Source organism: Toxotes jaculatrix, chromosome 15, assembly GCF_017976425.1.
Source record: "Toxotes jaculatrix isolate fToxJac2 chromosome 15, fToxJac2.pri, whole genome shotgun sequence".
NCBI lineage: Eukaryota > Metazoa > Chordata > Actinopteri > Toxotidae > Toxotes > Toxotes jaculatrix.
This window is the reverse complement of record NC_054408.1, coordinates 21,454,779-21,472,851: the sequence shown is the minus strand read 5'-3', so window position 1 is coordinate 21,472,851 and position 18,073 is coordinate 21,454,779. Positions and strand designations below refer to the sequence as shown.

Here is an 18,073-nt window from a genome sequence, read left to right as displayed (position 1 = left end):
ACACTTTTCCAAATGTGATATTTGCATTACAACAGCCACAGACTAATCTGTGTTGCTTTGCTATCAGCACTTTTGTGCATGTGAGGGTAAGAATGCATTTCCCCTATCAAAGAAAAGTATATAATGCGTCACACAAGCCAAGTTTTTAACACAGCTTCATTACATCACTGCAGAGTCCACCGGTGACATCACCTCTCTCATTAAGCCCGCATAATCCAATAAGACGGCGTCCAAATTGGACGCGACACAACCCCAAGACAAAAGAACGAGGTGTGACACTGAAGTGAACTGAGCTCGAGACGTTTCCAGAGGATCTTTAAAGTGGTCTGAGAGAGCAATGAGCTAAATTTTAGCAGCGCCTCACTGTGTTTCTTTCCATGCCATAAATCTGATATCTCAGACTGGTGATGACTCTAATGACAGAGAGTATTTTTCCCCTGTGGAAGCAGCCAGTAACACGCGGGAATTTATGTGGAAAGGCTGTGAAGGATGGAATGAGCGTACGATGGCCTGCTGCTGAGAAGCTGGCCATCTGATCCTGTGTGCATCTGTTGTGTCACTTTGTGAGTGTATATAAAAAAAAATCCATCTTGTGCAAAGGGTTTTAGTGAAACAGTAAAACTGGTCACCACAATGTTAATATTGAATTATTTGCCATAATCACCAGAGCACAGCATTGTCCATGCAAGATTACTGTTACTGCTGTATCATGCTCCCTTAGCAGAGAGCGAGGCAGACAGACACTGCTGGACCATTGGCTTAGGAGCTGTATACAGACACACAAGGATGAGGATGAATTTCTTGGAAAATAAAACAAAAACAGGCATGAGTTTATTTTTTACCTTCCACCTTCTTTGGTGGAGTTTTTGATCTTATCACACAATAAAAGTTGAGAACTTTTCAGCTAATGGATGGATGCAAAGTCTTTAAAGTTCTCAGAAAAATGGAAATCAGAACATAAGCAAATCCATGACAACAGAGTAAACTCCATCTGCTGAGGAGGTGCGATGAAAAGCTCCAACACAGATGGAAGCTCATCTCTGCAGATTTGCCTCCAGCCTTGTTATATGATTGTAATGGAAATTTCGTCCTTAGATGTTAAATAACATTTTAAATTATTTTAAAATCACACAAAGTATTAACGGGAGAATGAGTAAACATGATGGCAAAATTCATTGTATTTTTGACAGGCATGGCTTATCTCCGCTCTGGTAATTCAGTCTGACAGCCAACATTTAGTTAACTTGTTTTTTCATTATGTAACTCTGAAAAATCTATAATGCTCTATATGTGGAGCACTATTCCATTGGGCATGTGTTAGGTCAGTTTAGCTGGTTTGTCAATACGAGTGCTAATCCATATGTGGGAACCATTCGAGAGAGCTAGAGATAGTGAGGAGATGACATGTGACATGCTATTTATTTGAGGTATATTTAGCAGTGCACAGGATCTGATGTAACTATTCCCTCTGGTGTTTTGTGAGCACTTACACAGAAAAATGGGATCAGCTGAGAGGATTCGTGTCTCTGAGGTTTTCGGGTGGGAAAGATCCTGACCCTGACACCTGAAAGCAAGCTGTGGTGTCCCATGGTCTATCCCCTCTCTGTGTCTACTCACATACACTTCCGCTTCCGCTGGTTTAACAACATCACACCCAATAATTTCCAACAACACCATCGAGCTTGACTTACTGGGCTGGCTAGAAAGGACAGGTTCATGCAGAAAAGACAAATCCCGGGTTTTATGTTTGTCTCATCTCAAATCAAATATTTCAGACATATAACAAGCATGCATTTATGAAAAGTATCAATGTTTAAAAGAAATTCTGGTTTCAAGCTAGACAGTTTATGTATTATGTGAGGCCTCAAACAGTGTCGTTCTCATTCTTATGGTGCTGTAATCAGTGTCAGGCTGAGACACATTCTGTGTATGAAATAGACCTAGGTCTAGAGGACCGACAGAAAGACAGAAGGACTGAGAAGACAAAGATTTTAACAAAGCCAGAGATCAGAGGAAAACGCACACAATGAGGCATCAACCTTTAAATCTGAAGACCTTAGGACCCAGTGCAGCTACAGTCTTGACATCTGCAATTTAGTCAGGCTTGGGGAAGTACACCAGATGATGAGCCAAGTCTTGATAAATGTCACTTTTTGGAAATTCCCTGCCCAGTTCCCTTGAGTTAGGCTTTTTTTTTTTTTTTTTTTTTTTTTTTTTTTAGCAAACTCCCCTAAAGAATAATGATTAATGAGGAGGAGGAGGAGGAAGAGAGCTAGGGTTTGATTATTTATGCCGCCAGACTTACAATCCATGATCAACATGTAAACAAAGCTCCATCCACACTACAATACACAAGTTAAATGGCTAGAGAAAAAACTTCATTTGTGGTAAGAATATATTTCGGGACCTGTCACATGAAGCAGGAGTCAAGGGTTAGTCAGGTAACTTTGGGATTAATCCTTCGCTTTTTGGTCTCATAGAGATGGTTGGTTCTGCCATAGCAATTAACACCACATCTAAACTGCATGCAGCAGTGTGTGTTTAAGCTTAAAGATCAAACCTTCACTAAAATCTCCAAACCTCACTGAATTCGACTCAAAAACCAGGAGTAAAAGCCCCCTGTGTTTTCCGTTCTAATGCTGCTTTCCAACTGCTCCTAGGAACTTAGTATGTCAAAAATATTATAGATTTGGCCTTTAAACCCTTACCTTCAGCTGAGGTGCAAGGGAAAAAAAATTGTTCTCTCTGGGGTCAGTCTCAGACTGGTTACTGACCTGTGTTTGAGAAGCAGAGCCCGAAGAACGCTGGGCCTGTCCTCAGCTCTGATCTGATCAGAGATAATCATCGTCTCCACCACCAGATGAGCGATGCCAGGCAGAGTGTTCTGCTCCAGGTCCAGAAGGATGGCACCTAGGGAGCGAAGGTACAGGAAGACAAGGGGCAAAACTGACTGGTTTGTCTAAAAAGTATTTCAGTACTTGGCAGTCCCAGGGAGAATCAGGAGAAACATTTTCAAGTGTTATTCTATTTGAGAAAACACAAAAACACACTGTCGTCAAACTAGTAGTCAATGAAGATGGGTTTTGCTTCTTTTTGCATGTCGTGTTTATCCTTGTGGATTTTATGCTAGCTGCACATGGAAACAGATGAACCATAAGACTTGTACTGTGAGCATCTGCATTGCTGAATGCAAGCAGGACTTTTTTACCCTGTGTGATGGTGCGACGAAGCTCCAGCAAGCTACGGAAGGAGAGTGAGGCCACGTGAGGTTTGCCCCAGCGGTCCGTCTCCTCCTCCACATCCTCTTCAAACTTGATCCAGCGAGCCCGCTCCTTCCAGCGCATTTCATGATCCTTCTCCACAATCAGCTCGTTCAGCTCCACAAACAACTGAAGAAGCAGGGCACACAAGTAAGTACTAAAACATAAGATATATGGCTTTACATGTCATACGTAGCTGTCACAGATTACTTTTGGAATATGTTTACCAGCTGAATCATTAAAATTCCCCATGCCTCTCCCAGATCTTTCAATGGACCTTGTTTTCCCTTTTTTCTTTCTTTTCTCTTTTTAAACTAAAACATATTTTACCTATAGGAGAAAATAACGATAATAATCAATGACAGCTAATCCAATCCAATCCAACGCAGTCAGGAAACATGCTTATAGGGCCTGACTTGGGATAACCACATGGTTTGGAGGGACATTCTGTTACATTTCAACAAAGAATGAATTTTTAACAAAGCGTTCTCAGGGAAACAAAATGACTGTGATATAATTTGTGTTTTTGTGCCATTTCTGCAGTCAAACTGAGGCAAAACACTAAGATCAATTTTATAGTTTCTTCTGGTCTGGTGACTAGCCATTAAGTCAATGAAGAGGAATGTGCTTAAGCGCAGGCCTCACTCCACGAGCTCTGCAGTTATGTTTAAAGCTTCATATTTTTATTTTAACACCGAATCAAAAGATTGAAAACCAAAGCAGAGCCACAAGGAGAGTGAATACTGGACTAAAATCTGTTGGGTGTTCTGAGACATGACTCCAAATAAATGTTAATGTCTGTCTGTGGATGTGTTTGTACAGTGGTGTTTAACAAAAGAAACTAGAGTAAATTGTATGATGCCTGCATTTTCAAATATTCATCCAGTGTTCAACATGCAGATTAATGCACTTGGGGACGGGGGCAGCATTGCAGTGAGTGTGCTACAAACCTCATGAGTTTTCTTTTCTGCAGCTCTCTTCTTCTTCTTCAGGCTGGACAGTGGCGTGGAACTGTTACTGGCCCGGGTCACCTGACATCGGGACGACTTCTTTACCAGGTGGCGTCTCACCCCAGGGTTGTCCTCAAATCTGTGACCTGAACAACCACAAGTGTCTTCAGTTAAAAAGCAAAAGAGTCAATATTTCTAAGCAACGATGTCTTGGTTTTAGGAGGCCAGGTGGAGGAGTCATTCAGAAACCAACCTACTAAGAAGCATTTCATAAACAATAGAATGAAATGCTCTTTTAGGACTGTGAGCAAATCAAACATCCTTTCTAAGTCAGAAAATGTGTTTCATGCTGGAAAATCAGAAATCATATTTATATGTCTGTTTAGTTTTCCAGCTGACAGAAGAAAAACATCCAGTAACAGAAGGCTTCATGGGTGAGTGAGAATCTATGTGTGCCATGGGAAACTGTTCCAGATGAGGTGGTTTTTAGCCCCACACGTTTGTCAGTTCAAAAAGAGTAATTTCATTTTCAATTTCCTTGACGTGCAAATCATTATTGAATTTAACATAACAAGGAGGTCCTCTCATTACAGTGAGGACCTGTATATCATTTGCCATGTAAACGGCTGGGAAGCCTGGGTGGTCACTTAATTTGGACAAAAGAACTGAGAAATGTAAAGTAAAAGGTTAATCACCTGTTAGGAAATGTGTTTAGAGAGCGGTGAAGGATTATTTTAGGTAATGACTATAATTTAGCTAAATTATAACCGATGTATTATTTTAACGTCCCATATTTGTTTTTTTTTATGCAGAAATGGTCCAACGTGTGTATTTGGTGACATTTAAGTATATATATGAGAAATATATTTCAGATTGTTACAGGAAAATACAAAACCAGTAGTTGAGCATGTTTAACAATGAATTCATTCAAATTACTATCAACTATTTTCTAAAGCATACCCTGAGTGTTTAGATTCATTTCCTACTTTCCAGGCAGACAAAACAGTTGATGCTCATTTTACTTCAGTCTGAAAATCTGACTTGCAAGGACTACACATGCATGATCCAATGCAATAAATATTTGGAATTTGGAATTAATTTAAAAATGATCTTTGTTAAAAGATGATGCTAATGCACAAGGGACTATTTTGAAATCTCTCCCCTCCGATGTTTCCAAAGAGGCCCTTAGCATCAGGATGTGAGAGTGGAAGTGTTGGCAGAACATGATTTGTCATTATTACACTGTAACATGCAAAAATCGCTGGCACACATGGTTCAGTTATGGCATGGGGTTGGTGTACTTAAGGTCAGGGAAATGATCTGGGAGACAGTTTAGAAACTGACATTTGTATTCAGTGTGGAACTGTGACCAACCGGTAAGACTGGCCAATGGCTGAATATAATTTCTTACTAAATAAACACTGTCTTTTTTAATCTTTTACACAAGCACAGAGAGGTAACCAAAATGAGGTGAGACAGAGTGTGTGTGAGTGTGTGTGTGTGTGTGTGGGTGTGTGTGTATGCATAAACTGCAGTAAGTGTTCCATTCTGCTGCGTCATGCCTTCCTCAGGGAAGCAGAGAGAAATGGAAATGGAGATGAAATCAGGCTGTATTTCATTTTGTAGAGTCTCCCAAGGGAAAAGCTTTAAAGGTTGTCCTTGTCTGAACTTCAGATGGTTTGGACAACCTGATTTTTTTCACCACAGGCAATGACAGGGCAAATAACTCTGGATGAAAAGGAGGTAATTTCGTTATTCTTCCTCCTCTTCTTGACCTGGTTTCTGACTTGGTTTAAGACATTTAATCTTGCTGAGAAGGCACAACACAAAGTACCCCATGGTTAAAACACTACAATATCTGAACCCTGAATTTACAGGAACTGTGAGCAAGTATGAGCATTATTACTTTCATCATTACAACCAAACAGAACCAAAAATACATTATGAACTATATTAAACAATGTAGATCAGTACCTTTTGTTAGTCAATAGTAACTGTCATGAATTAATTGGGGAGTAAATGCAAACAAATATTCACTATAGACTATGCAAAAAGGAAATTTGAAAGTCATTTGTGCTGCACAGTGATCCTTTGCCTTTAAAAGGCAAAGTCAAGTCTATCCAGAATTCAAACATAATTATTCTTTTATATCAGACATCTCTGACTATAGAGCTGTGGCACATTCATAAGCCTTTGACTGTTATTTCTTTTGTAATGAGATGTAAGACAAACCCTTTAGCTGATGGGAAGTGATGGGAAGTGAGCAGCTTCATGCCCAGTCTTTGTTGTTCATTTGGGCCAATGATAAAACACACACGTACTACATTATAGTTATTCTGAGGAAAAGGGGCCAGCTAAACCATATCTGTGTAGCCGATCATTTCATATTGATAACACTCATTAATGTACATTTTAGAAATGAGATAAATGCCAAGAATGATTGAAAAAAAACCCCCAAAACCTTCAATATCAAAAATCATAATGCTAGATATTTGCTTGCCACATATCTGATTTTCTATTTCTGTGTGCTCTGGGCCTTAGTGAGATCCAGTTGTTGTACAAATCTGATATGTAACATATTTATCTGTACGAGCCTATAAACCCAATGAATAAGCCTTAGTTTTAAGAACTGGGCTTGTGTACAAAATGAAATGGGATCTGGCTTTACTAAGAAAGAGAGACACATCAGTCAGTAAGAAGACATTTAGTCATGAACCTTTGAATTTAAGGGGTAGTGCTTGAAAGGAATGTTTCTGCATTAGAGGGACAGATGAATAACATATCTCAGCTGAAGGGATAATTGCTAAATATGTGCGGGCAATAAAGAATACAGTACAGCCTGGTGGTCACAGCCTCACTCTAAAATGTTTGTTCCTTTTACTGAAAAGGCAGTAAGATCCTGAACTTCGCCACCACTTTTGTCTTATGAGTGTTTTCAGTCTGTGTTAAATTGGACTCGCTGTGGACAGTTTCCATCACTTTCTGATAACTGCACAGAACTGGGAGTCTACAATCACTCAAGCCGTTCTGTGAGGGCTTGAGTGATTCTATCATCTTAGCTTAGCGTGTGAACATGCTAATATTTGCTAATCTGAGACTGAAGGGATTATTTATTATTTTTGCAAATACAGTAAATCATTAACCAAAACACTGATGATGAAAACTCAGGGGATCACCAAAGAAATCTGTATAATTAGCATGGGAATTGTGAATGCGGTTGTTGTTGTCAGTCAGCTGCTCCCATTAGGGGTCGCCACAGTAGGTTATTACGCCAGATGCCTTCCTGGCGCAACCTGGGGAGCCAATAATTAAATCGTCAACCCAGGAATCAGTGACCAACCTGCTCCATCACTTCAGTCATGGCCCCCCCGCTGTGGGACTCATGACTCTCTCAACTTAATTTGGTGCCAATCCATCCATTAGAGTGGAAATAGAGTGGATAATTAAAAACCTGCTGGTGGTTCTAAAAGGAAAGTTAAGGGATCGCCACAGAGGTTAGGTCATTCTCTGGAGAATTTAAATGTCTATCAGATTTCAGGGTAATTAATCGCAGTCTCTGTGAAATTTCATACAAAACCAAAAACATCAACCTCACTGTGACACTAAAGAAAATGTCAGAGGGTCACCAACGTCATGATGATTCATCCTCTGGGAACCAGCAAATATCTGTGGAAAAAACTCAATGGCAATCCATCAAGTTACTATCAAAATCTTTCCATACTGACCGGTGGATCACTACCCTTAGAGTCCCTAAAAATTATATTTAAAAATAAATACAGAGTAGATTTTCTTATTTTCCAAAACTGGCTGGAGTAAGTCAATGACGTCCTGACACAAGCTCAGAGCCCATTTGGCAGACACATTTGCACATTGACACAAGAGCAACCAACTCTGAGATAGTACCATCAATCATCATCAGAAAGTTCATGCTATTAGCTTGATATTCTATGAGATAACAATAACAACAACAACAAAAAAAAAACAACAACAACAACCATACTGGCAGGATAAAGAGTCAAGTTATAGTTAAATCCCTGTTGTATCTTTTATAAATACAGGATCTACTTCTGGTGCCCAGTGTACTCATATTAACCCAGTTGGTACCAGCTGTGTTCAGCTACAATTGAACTTAACATCAATAAAAGCTTGAATATTTCAGGCTGGTCAATTTCATTTCTTTTCAGTTTGTTGGAATCTACCTTCATCATAGGACTAAAGTTTCTAACATTTCCAAATAGGGATAAAAATAGCTGAACCACACCGTTTGTCAATGAAATGTCTTTCCGCTCTACCTGTGGCTGAGCCCAAAGCCAAATGGGTGCCACTGGATCAATAGGAAAAACAGGAAACAGCACCAGTCAAGTGCACAGTGTCAATTCGCTCAATACTGTGGACAACTTTGCTCTGTTTGTGCAATGAATGAGCCTCATATTGCCATTAATTAAACTAGCAGTGGGCTACAATGAATAGAAACATGAACTCTCATCCATTGACTATCCATGTAAAAACAAAATAAAATGCTGATCCATGTAAATTTCCCATTGTGTCATAATTGCATCAGACCCTCAGAAGCTTGATGTAACCTTCCCTACTGTCAAATATGCATGATTTAAAGGTCTTCATTGAATGAACAAAAATGTAATGCTACTCAGCAAGTAAAGTAAAGGTGAATCTCCACAGACGCAAACTGCACACAACTTACGGATAGGCTCGAGTGGTGACCCCAGCTGAGTGTGGATTGACTCAAGCAAGTCATAATCATCAAAATCCAGCACAAACTCTTCAAAGTCCTCAAACCCAGCCACGTTGGACAAAGAGCTGTGGTGTTCATGTTGGTGCTGCTTTGGAGTGCCAAAGCCTCTCTGGACACTGCACCGACGATCTTGACCATGTTGGTCAGTGGCAAGCTTCTTATCAGAGGTCCCATGCCCCTGATTCTCCTGTCCCTCAATATCTGTCATCTCCACGGTCGGTACCTCCTTCTATCCTCCTCTCTCCGAGTGGACGCACTGCTCATCCAGGGCTTCAAACTGTTCAACGCCGTTGCTCACCCTGGGTCACTGTTCTGAAGAGCTTGGGTCCACCAGCCTGCCTCTTTGTACTGGTTGTGCCAACAAACAAAACAAAAAAAATACCACACGTATGTCCAAACTAACCAGCTCCTAAGTGGTGCCTAGGCAACCAAGAAAGGAAAAAGATGTGGTCAGGGACTTCAACTTCTGAATAAGGTATTGTACGAAGCAAAAAACAACAATATAGAAAAATCAAGAAAGTTTTCAGATAATTGAAAATATTCACATACAGTCCAAAAATATAAATCACAGGTATAGACACAAGATCCTCAGCATCACAAAAACTTTTTTTTGCCTTGTATCCAAACAAAATGCAAAGCTGGAGCTACACCCTCAGGCAGAAGCCTCCTGCTGGATCCACAATCAGAAAGATGAATAAATGATAGAAACATTCACTTTAGCTGCAACTCTGAAGGCAAATATTGATAAGGGGCGGTGATCTTTGTGAGACCTGCCTGTCAGCCATATGGTACTGCCGCCCTTTTTTTAATGATGTCCACAGCCCATTGATCCTCGTGGCTGTTGGAAAACCAACATAAAGTGGATTGGAGCAGAGGAGTTCATGCCTTCCGTTTCCATAGTGCCACCATCACTGTCCAATCATGTGATGTGTAGGGGTAAAGGTCAAGTTCCAAAGGTTGGCGTCTCCACCCCAAATTGAAAAAGCACACATATGGACCACACAGCCACATGCAGAGAACTGAGAACTGAACTGTAGAGAGACCTGAGGAGAATAATGTAATAACACCCAGGAATCAGCTCCAGCGCTGTGCTTAGTGCGATATCATGGTGCTAATTATCAGAGTGAGCTGCACCATTCCTATCCCTGAGTCTCCATGGAAACCATGCGTCGCCTGAGGTGTCGTGGTCTGACTGGTCTACAACAAGTGCACCTAATACAAGCCAAACAGGACCCTCTCTAAAACATGCTCAACATACTTTAGTGTGTCTCACTTCTGTATTTTTGTGCATGCATGCATCTCTGTGTGTACTTTTCAGTCCCTAAAGTGACACAGACGTATCACACTGTTCTACTTCAAGGCAGTTTATAAAAGCTATGTGAAACAGTTCATAAGATGTCTCTGTCTTGCTACTGGTTGCAGCCTCACAACTTGTCCATACATGGACTTGCCTCATTCTGTTGAGTTGTTGATGCCTAACACTTGTCTTTGCCTGAGCATAGTGGAGATCTCTAATCCTTTGCAGACTGACAATGCAAATTACTTTATAGCGAGGTAACTGATGTGTGATGATAAATGATGATGATGAATTTACTTACCAGAACATTTACCTCTCTTGATTTCAGGCTATAACTTTAAATAACTGGCTTAATGAAATTGCAACTTAAGTGATTTGAAGGATGTAAATTCAATTTGTTCAAACAACAATTATTTGTTGAACCAATAAGTCCTCCCAGTTTACGATAAAGACAAAAACCCTAATTCAGATTATCTATGAGCCAAATTTTCTTTTTTTACTGAGATAAAGTTCAAATTAACCAGAATGGAAGAGAGGGACAAACAGTGGTGATATACACGGCCTGTCAATGATCACTCGCTACAAATCCGATAGCTTGTTTTGAGTGACTCTGGGTGCCCTGTTTTCTGTTTCCAGATCCTAAACAGTCAATGATTACCCTGCTCTGGTAAAGCAGGAAAGGCCAGGGGCAGGGTCGCTGCTCAAGGGGAATCGACCGCAGCCTCTGTTAATTACCTCCCCTGGATGGCAGAGTTTTTCTCTGGCCATATGAGCTTTCGGCTCCATCTCTCTCCTCTTCTCTCTTTTTATTCTTTTTCTCTTTCTAATTGTACTCTGTTTATTCTACCCTTTTAACTCTGTATTTACAGCTATGGCCTCTACCTTGTAATGGCAAACCTGATATTTCGGGCAGCCACTTGGTGAGATAAAGTCTGCCAGCAATGGCAATTTATGTGAAGAATCAGACTTTTGAATGAGAGATGAGGACAGGAGCTAAAAATGATACTTACTGATACTGATACTTACTGCCCTAATTGTATGACTAATTGCCTCATTGACATTCTGAACTGCAGTGGGCCTTAATGGCTGGTAATACACTATTTGAAGCATTAATGCAGTGCCACAATAATAAACAAATAAACAATATCTGAAAACTGAAAATGCACTTCAAGGTCAAAGAAAATATAATAAAAATCCAGGTGTTTATTCTTTATCACAGGAGGCAGCCTGCATGTGATAATCATCTACAGAAATAATCAGCAGATACTGTCATTTCTCTCTCCTCCATCATGTGTGTTATTTTGTTGGAAACTTATTTTTAACAGTGTGTGTGGGAGCCAGGAGCTGTGTGGGTTGGCTTCATGAAACAGAAAGTGTGGGACGCACGTAATGGAGCCAAGCCACAGGCAGCAGTGAGCAAAACTTGTGAATGGTCAGCAGCAGAGCAGCAAGGGGAGTCAATAACTGTATAACAGACTTTCCAAGCTGACCAGTATTTCAAAGATTTCAATATTATTACAGTCAGAAAATATAGTTAGAAAACGTGCTGTTTGAAACTGACAACAAATGTCTGTTGCTCTGATAAGAGTACAAAATAATATATGTTCTCTGTCAAATGTAACAGATAATATATAATAAAGAGTATAAAAAACAGTCAGTATCTATATTTAAGATTTCTTAAATTAAACAGTAAGCTACAGTCCTGTTTTTGAGGGCATGCAAGGAGCTGCTGAGTCATAAGGTAACTCGTAGAAAGCTGCTAAATGTTTAGAAAAATTTAAAAAGAAAAAAATACTTTATGTGTGTGTGAAAGAAAAAGTCATTAGGCAAAATTCAAATTTCTCTAAATACATATGCCCAGGATCCATTTACTGGACAGGGTCAAAGAGACATCATAAGATTACATTTAAACAGCTGAAATGCCTCAATTGTAACTTTCCAAATAGCCATTATTTCTTTAAACCTTTAATGTGTTGTCAAGGCAGACTAGACAACCGTGTAGTAATACTTCTCTTTTCCAGTAGAGGGTACTGAACCTTAAATTATGAATCCAGCTTTAAGGGGAAAGGGGGAAAAATACTATTAAAATAAATAAATAAAATGTATATATATATATATATATATATATATATATATATATATATATATATATATATATATATATATATACATTATATATATACAAATATAAGAAGTACACAGGCTGAACAATATGAAAACATTCTTCATGTATGACTGCTTTAACTGCTATAGAGACTTGGCAGCTATAAATATTCTAGCAATCATATCAGGTGCTGTCATGGAGGTCTGATGGAGAAATGGCAGAGCTCAGTCACAGGCTGATCTATAACAACCAAGCTAGAAAAAGACACCTCACAAAGATTCCTCCACAATGTTGTTGTGGTGTGGGTGAAAAGTAACACTCAGTCATCTCAGAAGGTCTATTTAGAAACAGAGGAACTCATCTTCCATTACCCTGTTCCACAGCCTTTATTTCTCAGTAGCAGTGAACAAATATAAAGGTAGTTTTTCAGTCCATTGGCAACAGTAAAGTGCCCCAGCAGTACAGGGATAAAAACACCATAGATCTCTGAAAACAGCATCTCTGTCTCACACAGGGCTGTTTGCCCATTTTTCTCTACAATTCAGCTGCTTTCTTATGGTAGCACCAGCATTATACTGAAAGGTGTTTCTAATAATTTGCCCACATTAGAAACACCCTTCCTTTACATACGTATTACACACAATATTAAAAAAAAACACCCCTGAATATAATGCAGTCCAATGGTACTGCATGACCTCCCTGTTAAATCTTGCACTACTGCAGCAGGTTACATTCTGTGTTAGATGTGTACCTGTAAATTGTAAAACCCGGTATGGAATGGAATATACTTGTTTGTAATTATTTAGTAGGTATATAACAAGACACCACTTACATACCTCAGTGAACATGATACTGTATTGTAAACTGCAGGCACCAATAGAAACAGTACTTTGAGTTCATGCCATTTCATTGGAGCTTGACGAGAATATCTGCCTGGTACAGCACAACAAAACACTTATTCTGCCATGTCAGCTACTTAAATATGTGTACAGAGGGTATATGGAGCTACCCTGCATCGAGAGTTTCTGCCCAAAGTTTTTTTGCTGACACTTAATGACAACAGTTCCCTGGTTTGTAACACAACTGAGCAAAGCGCTTTTTAGGCATTATTAAGAATGGGCACACGGCCTTCCTGTGCCTGATTCACAAAAATAGCAACAGAAAATTGGCCTAAAAAATTGCAACGAAGTATGGATGAGATCAACGCAACTGCTCATGATGTTTTAAATGAACCTACAGATAAGCTCTAAAAGAAAATGGGTTCTACGCACATCTTCCAGCAGTGTGCAGTGGATCAGGTGCTTCAGGACAGGAAACTTCCAAGGGTACAAAGGGGGACTGGAGCACACTGATTGATTTGTAGCCTAATAGTAGTAGTCTATCCATAAATTGTCAGAAAATAGTGAAAAACATCCAACAAAACTTTCTCAACCTGCCTTTTTTTTGTCAAACAATTGGTGAAAAACTCCAAAATATTTAGTTTTATTTTCAAATAAGTCAAAGAAAAGTAGCTAAATCACACAAGTGAGATGCTGGAACACGTGAATGTTTAGCATTTTCCTGGAAAAATCCCAGATTAATCGATAATCAAAACAGTTGCCACTTGATTTTCTGTTGATGGGACAATTGACTAATTGATCAGTATTAGCTGTTTCAGTTTTACTTGCAGCCTGGATTGATATCAAATGATGACCTGTTGGTCAAAAGAACCACAGAAATGAACAACATCTTTAGTAATTTTAAATGGCCATGTTGTAGCATGCCTACACACACATCCATCATCCACTATCACCCAAGAGCTGAAATCTTCCAACATAGTTTCCAAAAGCCTGCTACTGTGCATCACCTGACAACACTTTATTGATCAGTATCTTCCTTACTTTTCATGTCATCCAGATCAGCGCTGGCCAACATCTGGGCCTCAGCCTCGTCAGTGGGCACCTGCTGGTAGACGGCAGTCTCCAGAGCAGTCATACTGCCAATGCAGATCCGCTCCCGCAGGTCGTAGTTGCTCCGCTGGGCACCTGGCAGGCGATGGTGGACGGGCTTCCTGCGGAACCAGCCGCGGGTCGTGTTTGAGTTTGAGGGATCTGATTCTGCGGGAACGCTGACAAAGAGAAAAGAGGGAGATACTGGTGAGAAAACTTTAAAGATTATCAGATGTTGCTATGATGAGCTCCACGTTATATGAGCTTAAAAAAATGATGCCAAGCAGTGTGTTTCAATTTAGATGTCAAAAATGTTGAAAATGTTAAAGGTTAAAAATTAGATAAAAGATCCAAACAAATTTCCTCTATGCTGTGCCTCTTGGTTGTATTGCCATCATTTCCCCAACAGGGGGCTTCACAACACAGCAGCAGCCCAGGATCTCCTCTCCGAGCCTCTGAGTCATGCACGGCTGTGCTCACTCAGACACAGCACAACACGATATTGCGTGGCACAGGCATGATGGTGTTTCCGTGCTGTTCTAAACCAAGCATTAGCACAGACAAATACCTGAATCACCATGGAGACCCTGACCTCCCTGCAGCAAACTGCATACATAATTCAAACCATCACCAAATAATTCATATTGTGATAGTTATGCATGTTTGCTGGCCAGATGGGTCTTCTCATATCTGGGGTTCAGCTGGAGCCATTAGCAGATCATAAATGCCTTAAGAACTCTAAGAACTCTACATATTGATTATTTGTTTGATGCTGTTCCTGTTCGTAATAAAACACTTGAGTTGCTAATGTAAAGTTCACATATATCTGAACGTTATAGCAAATGCATGTAATAAGAATGGAAACAACTCTGTGCTCTATCCTGTTTTGAGCTGCTCGAGTCCTTTGCTGCTCAGAAAAGGACCTACCTCGTATGTATTTGACGCACAGGGTCAGGTCCAAATTTAGAAGGCAAAATAAATCTTTGAATATTAAACTATCTTCAATCCAGCTTTTGTATGCGTGTGTTCCTCTCTTATACCACTGCTGCCAAAATACTCATTTCTGACTGGCTGAGAGGTGGCCATGATAGAAAACATTGTCTTTTACCAAACCAGTCCATGAGGCATATTAAACTGCTGGTAACCATGGAAACTTACCACTACTTTCATGCAACACTACCAGTTAACTCTCTGTGGTGAAATGGACTAACTATTAGATAAACTGACTACAAACCTTTAAAGCTGCAAATTCAATACTATTCTTATAAATATATCACAAGTGGATCAAATGAAAACACATGAAAGGGGTCACTTATGGTGAACCCAAGGAAAATTATCATCCCACCCTGCAGTTCTCTTGGGTGCTACAGAGTTTTTTAGCATTTTCCATCTCATTGTTTTAGTTTTATGGCCCACAAATTTACTTTACTCCCATTGCTCTAACCAGCAGGCAGCTGATTTTAGCAAAAATGCTCTAATATACCCACTGAACATCACCTGCCCAGAACCAAACAGCAGACACATTTCGACTTGCTATACTAGCACAGGTGTTTCTGTTTTTGTTAGCCACATGGTGACAGCAGAATAAGCTGGGAACTTACACATATTGTCATACTGTCACCTTGTCAAGTTCTTGTGGCAAACCTGTTAGCAAACAGTTGCCCTTTGCCCCAGCAACCTGGAGAGTGTACGTCTAATATTCATTCTACTTTTAGCTCTGGTTTGGTTTCCAACAAATCCAAAGGCAAAATGGCCCTCTAACTTCTAAATGCTAGATAACCAGACATTTCCCTTGCTGTGAATGGATATGTTCACTATGTGCTATTCACTCAATCTGCCACCTGTGAAGGTGAGGGTGGAGTCAGTTTATCAAAGCTGTTTTTGCTCAAAATAACTGCAGGAAATGAGGTTAATAGGAGTGGTAGGGATAAACCAAACACAAAGATTTGTGGCTCGCAAAAGCAAAGCAGTTAGGTGAAAGATGCTCAGCAGAGGCGATAATTCATCACTTTGAGCGACTCCTCTCACATTACACATAGTCAATTAATCCATTGTTAATATGAAAATATTGGTCTTGTATTATAATATTGCAGTGTCTCCCAAGTCCTCTTTCAGCTGATGTATCAATCGTGTAGCCCATGTATCACTGCTTCTTGCATTCTAAAGCTATGCAGACAGCAGAGAAGAGTCTTCAGTAAAAACAGAACAACCTGAGATGGTGTAAGAGCCTACCTGTTGCAATCCACTTCCTCCCCATCCACCTCCTCACTCTGGCCAAGAACAGCGATTCCCCCATTATGAGCTGCCCCCTTTATCAGAGTGAGTGAAGCTTTCCTCGACAATGGATGTTCTTCGTTTTCCGTGTGGAAAGTAGTGAGCGGAAGGGGTTCCTCCAAGTCCTCTTGGCTCCCCAAACTAAACTGAGAGGAAAAGGAAGATCTGTGAGAGGGGTGGAATCTGCTTACATGTAGTTATACTTGGTAGTTCTGCCAAAACCACTGCTACCTATCCTGCGCCAGTACACTTAAACATGTTCGTGCCTTGATCATCTCAACAGCAGATAATAAGGCACAAACAAGTAAATTCTGGAAATTTATTTTGCCACCTTTATACCACAGAAATGCTATGGCTCTGCAGTCCTATTTTACCTCTGGTTGGATATCAAGTAGCTCTGTGGGCGTGGCAGCCGCCCCGAGTCCGTCTGTCTCAGACTCCGCCTCTTCCTCATCTACTTCGTGGATGGTGGGTGTAACATCGGAGGGGGGCAGAGAGGTCTTTTTTTTCTTCCGCTTCTTTTTGCGCCTTCTGTCCGTGCTGTGCACCCTCTTGCGTAAACGCTGGGGCAGGGGCAGGTGAGTGGACAAGGGGTGGTGCGTATGGTGAAATGTGTGTCTGTGATCTGTGTTAAAAACAATAAAAACAAAGTCAAAAATACATCACAATATAAAATGCAGAAATGATGTGTACTGACCATATAAATACCATAATACACTATGCAAGCAAGACAGTACAAAATACGAGGGAACTAAGCGACTGTTCTGTAAGTTAACTGCATTAAGAAGCATCTTATCGTCTTCTTCATAACATTATTAAATATCATTTTTTGATTTTTTTTTATCAATTTAAAAAAATTCTAGAAGGTAAAAACTGAAATTTTGTTTACACTCAAAGTCTTTCTCGGTGTAGTGTCGGCCCATCCTGTCTCCACTGGTCGAAGCAGAGTCACTGATAATGTCTCCAAAGCGCTCCACAGACAGCGCCTTCTCCCAGTTCTCCTCCTCCTCTTCTTCATCCTGTTCCTCCGCAGATCCTTCTTCATCTTCCTCCTCCACCTTCACCTGGAGAGGAACGGACAGAAAGAAAACACTTCCAGTTTAACAGAAAACAGGGAGAGAATCAGTGAGGTGAGGGGCAATACAAGAGAAGAGCTGTAAGAGATAAAAGTGGAAGGGTACTAAAAGGTTGATATTCTCACATATGACCAATCACAATCAGTGAAAGAGAGGTCTTTCAGTTCATAAAGAACTTAAAATTTAGGATGAATCATCTCTGCATGAGCAGGGCATCTGTTCATTAAGAGAGCAATCACCAGTGCCATGGATTTGGAACTCGGTGATTACTTGAACTGTGCCACTCTGATTGCTGTATTGTATGTATTAGCTGAATGGGTAATCCAATCAGACATTCCTTTAGCATAACACAGCTTGGCTCTGACATCAGAAATACCAGCTGCACAGGGAGCAGATTCACGCTACATGAAAATAAAATGCTAATCCCGGAT

The 18,073-nt window shown here is 40.2% G+C and overlaps 1 protein-coding gene across 1 annotated transcript in view; it reads right to left on the bottom strand.

The window, feature by feature from the left end:
* slc4a3 (solute carrier family 4 member 3) overlaps positions 1-18,073 on the bottom strand; it is a 35,754-nt gene that overhangs the window by 11,174 nt on the left and 6,507 nt on the right. Inside the window, exons 2-8 of the mRNA XM_041056594.1 lie at positions 17,456-17,630; positions 16,941-17,191; positions 16,525-16,712; positions 14,245-14,471; positions 4,211-4,356; positions 3,209-3,389; positions 2,775-2,910 (exon numbers count right to left, since the gene is read on the bottom strand). Coding sequence (XP_040912528.1) covers positions 2,775-2,910; positions 3,209-3,389; positions 4,211-4,356; positions 14,245-14,471; positions 16,525-16,712; positions 16,941-17,191; positions 17,456-17,630 — 1,304 coding nt within the window. The remainder of the gene's footprint in view (positions 1-2,774; positions 2,911-3,208; positions 3,390-4,210; positions 4,357-14,244; positions 14,472-16,524; positions 16,713-16,940; positions 17,192-17,455; positions 17,631-18,073) is intronic.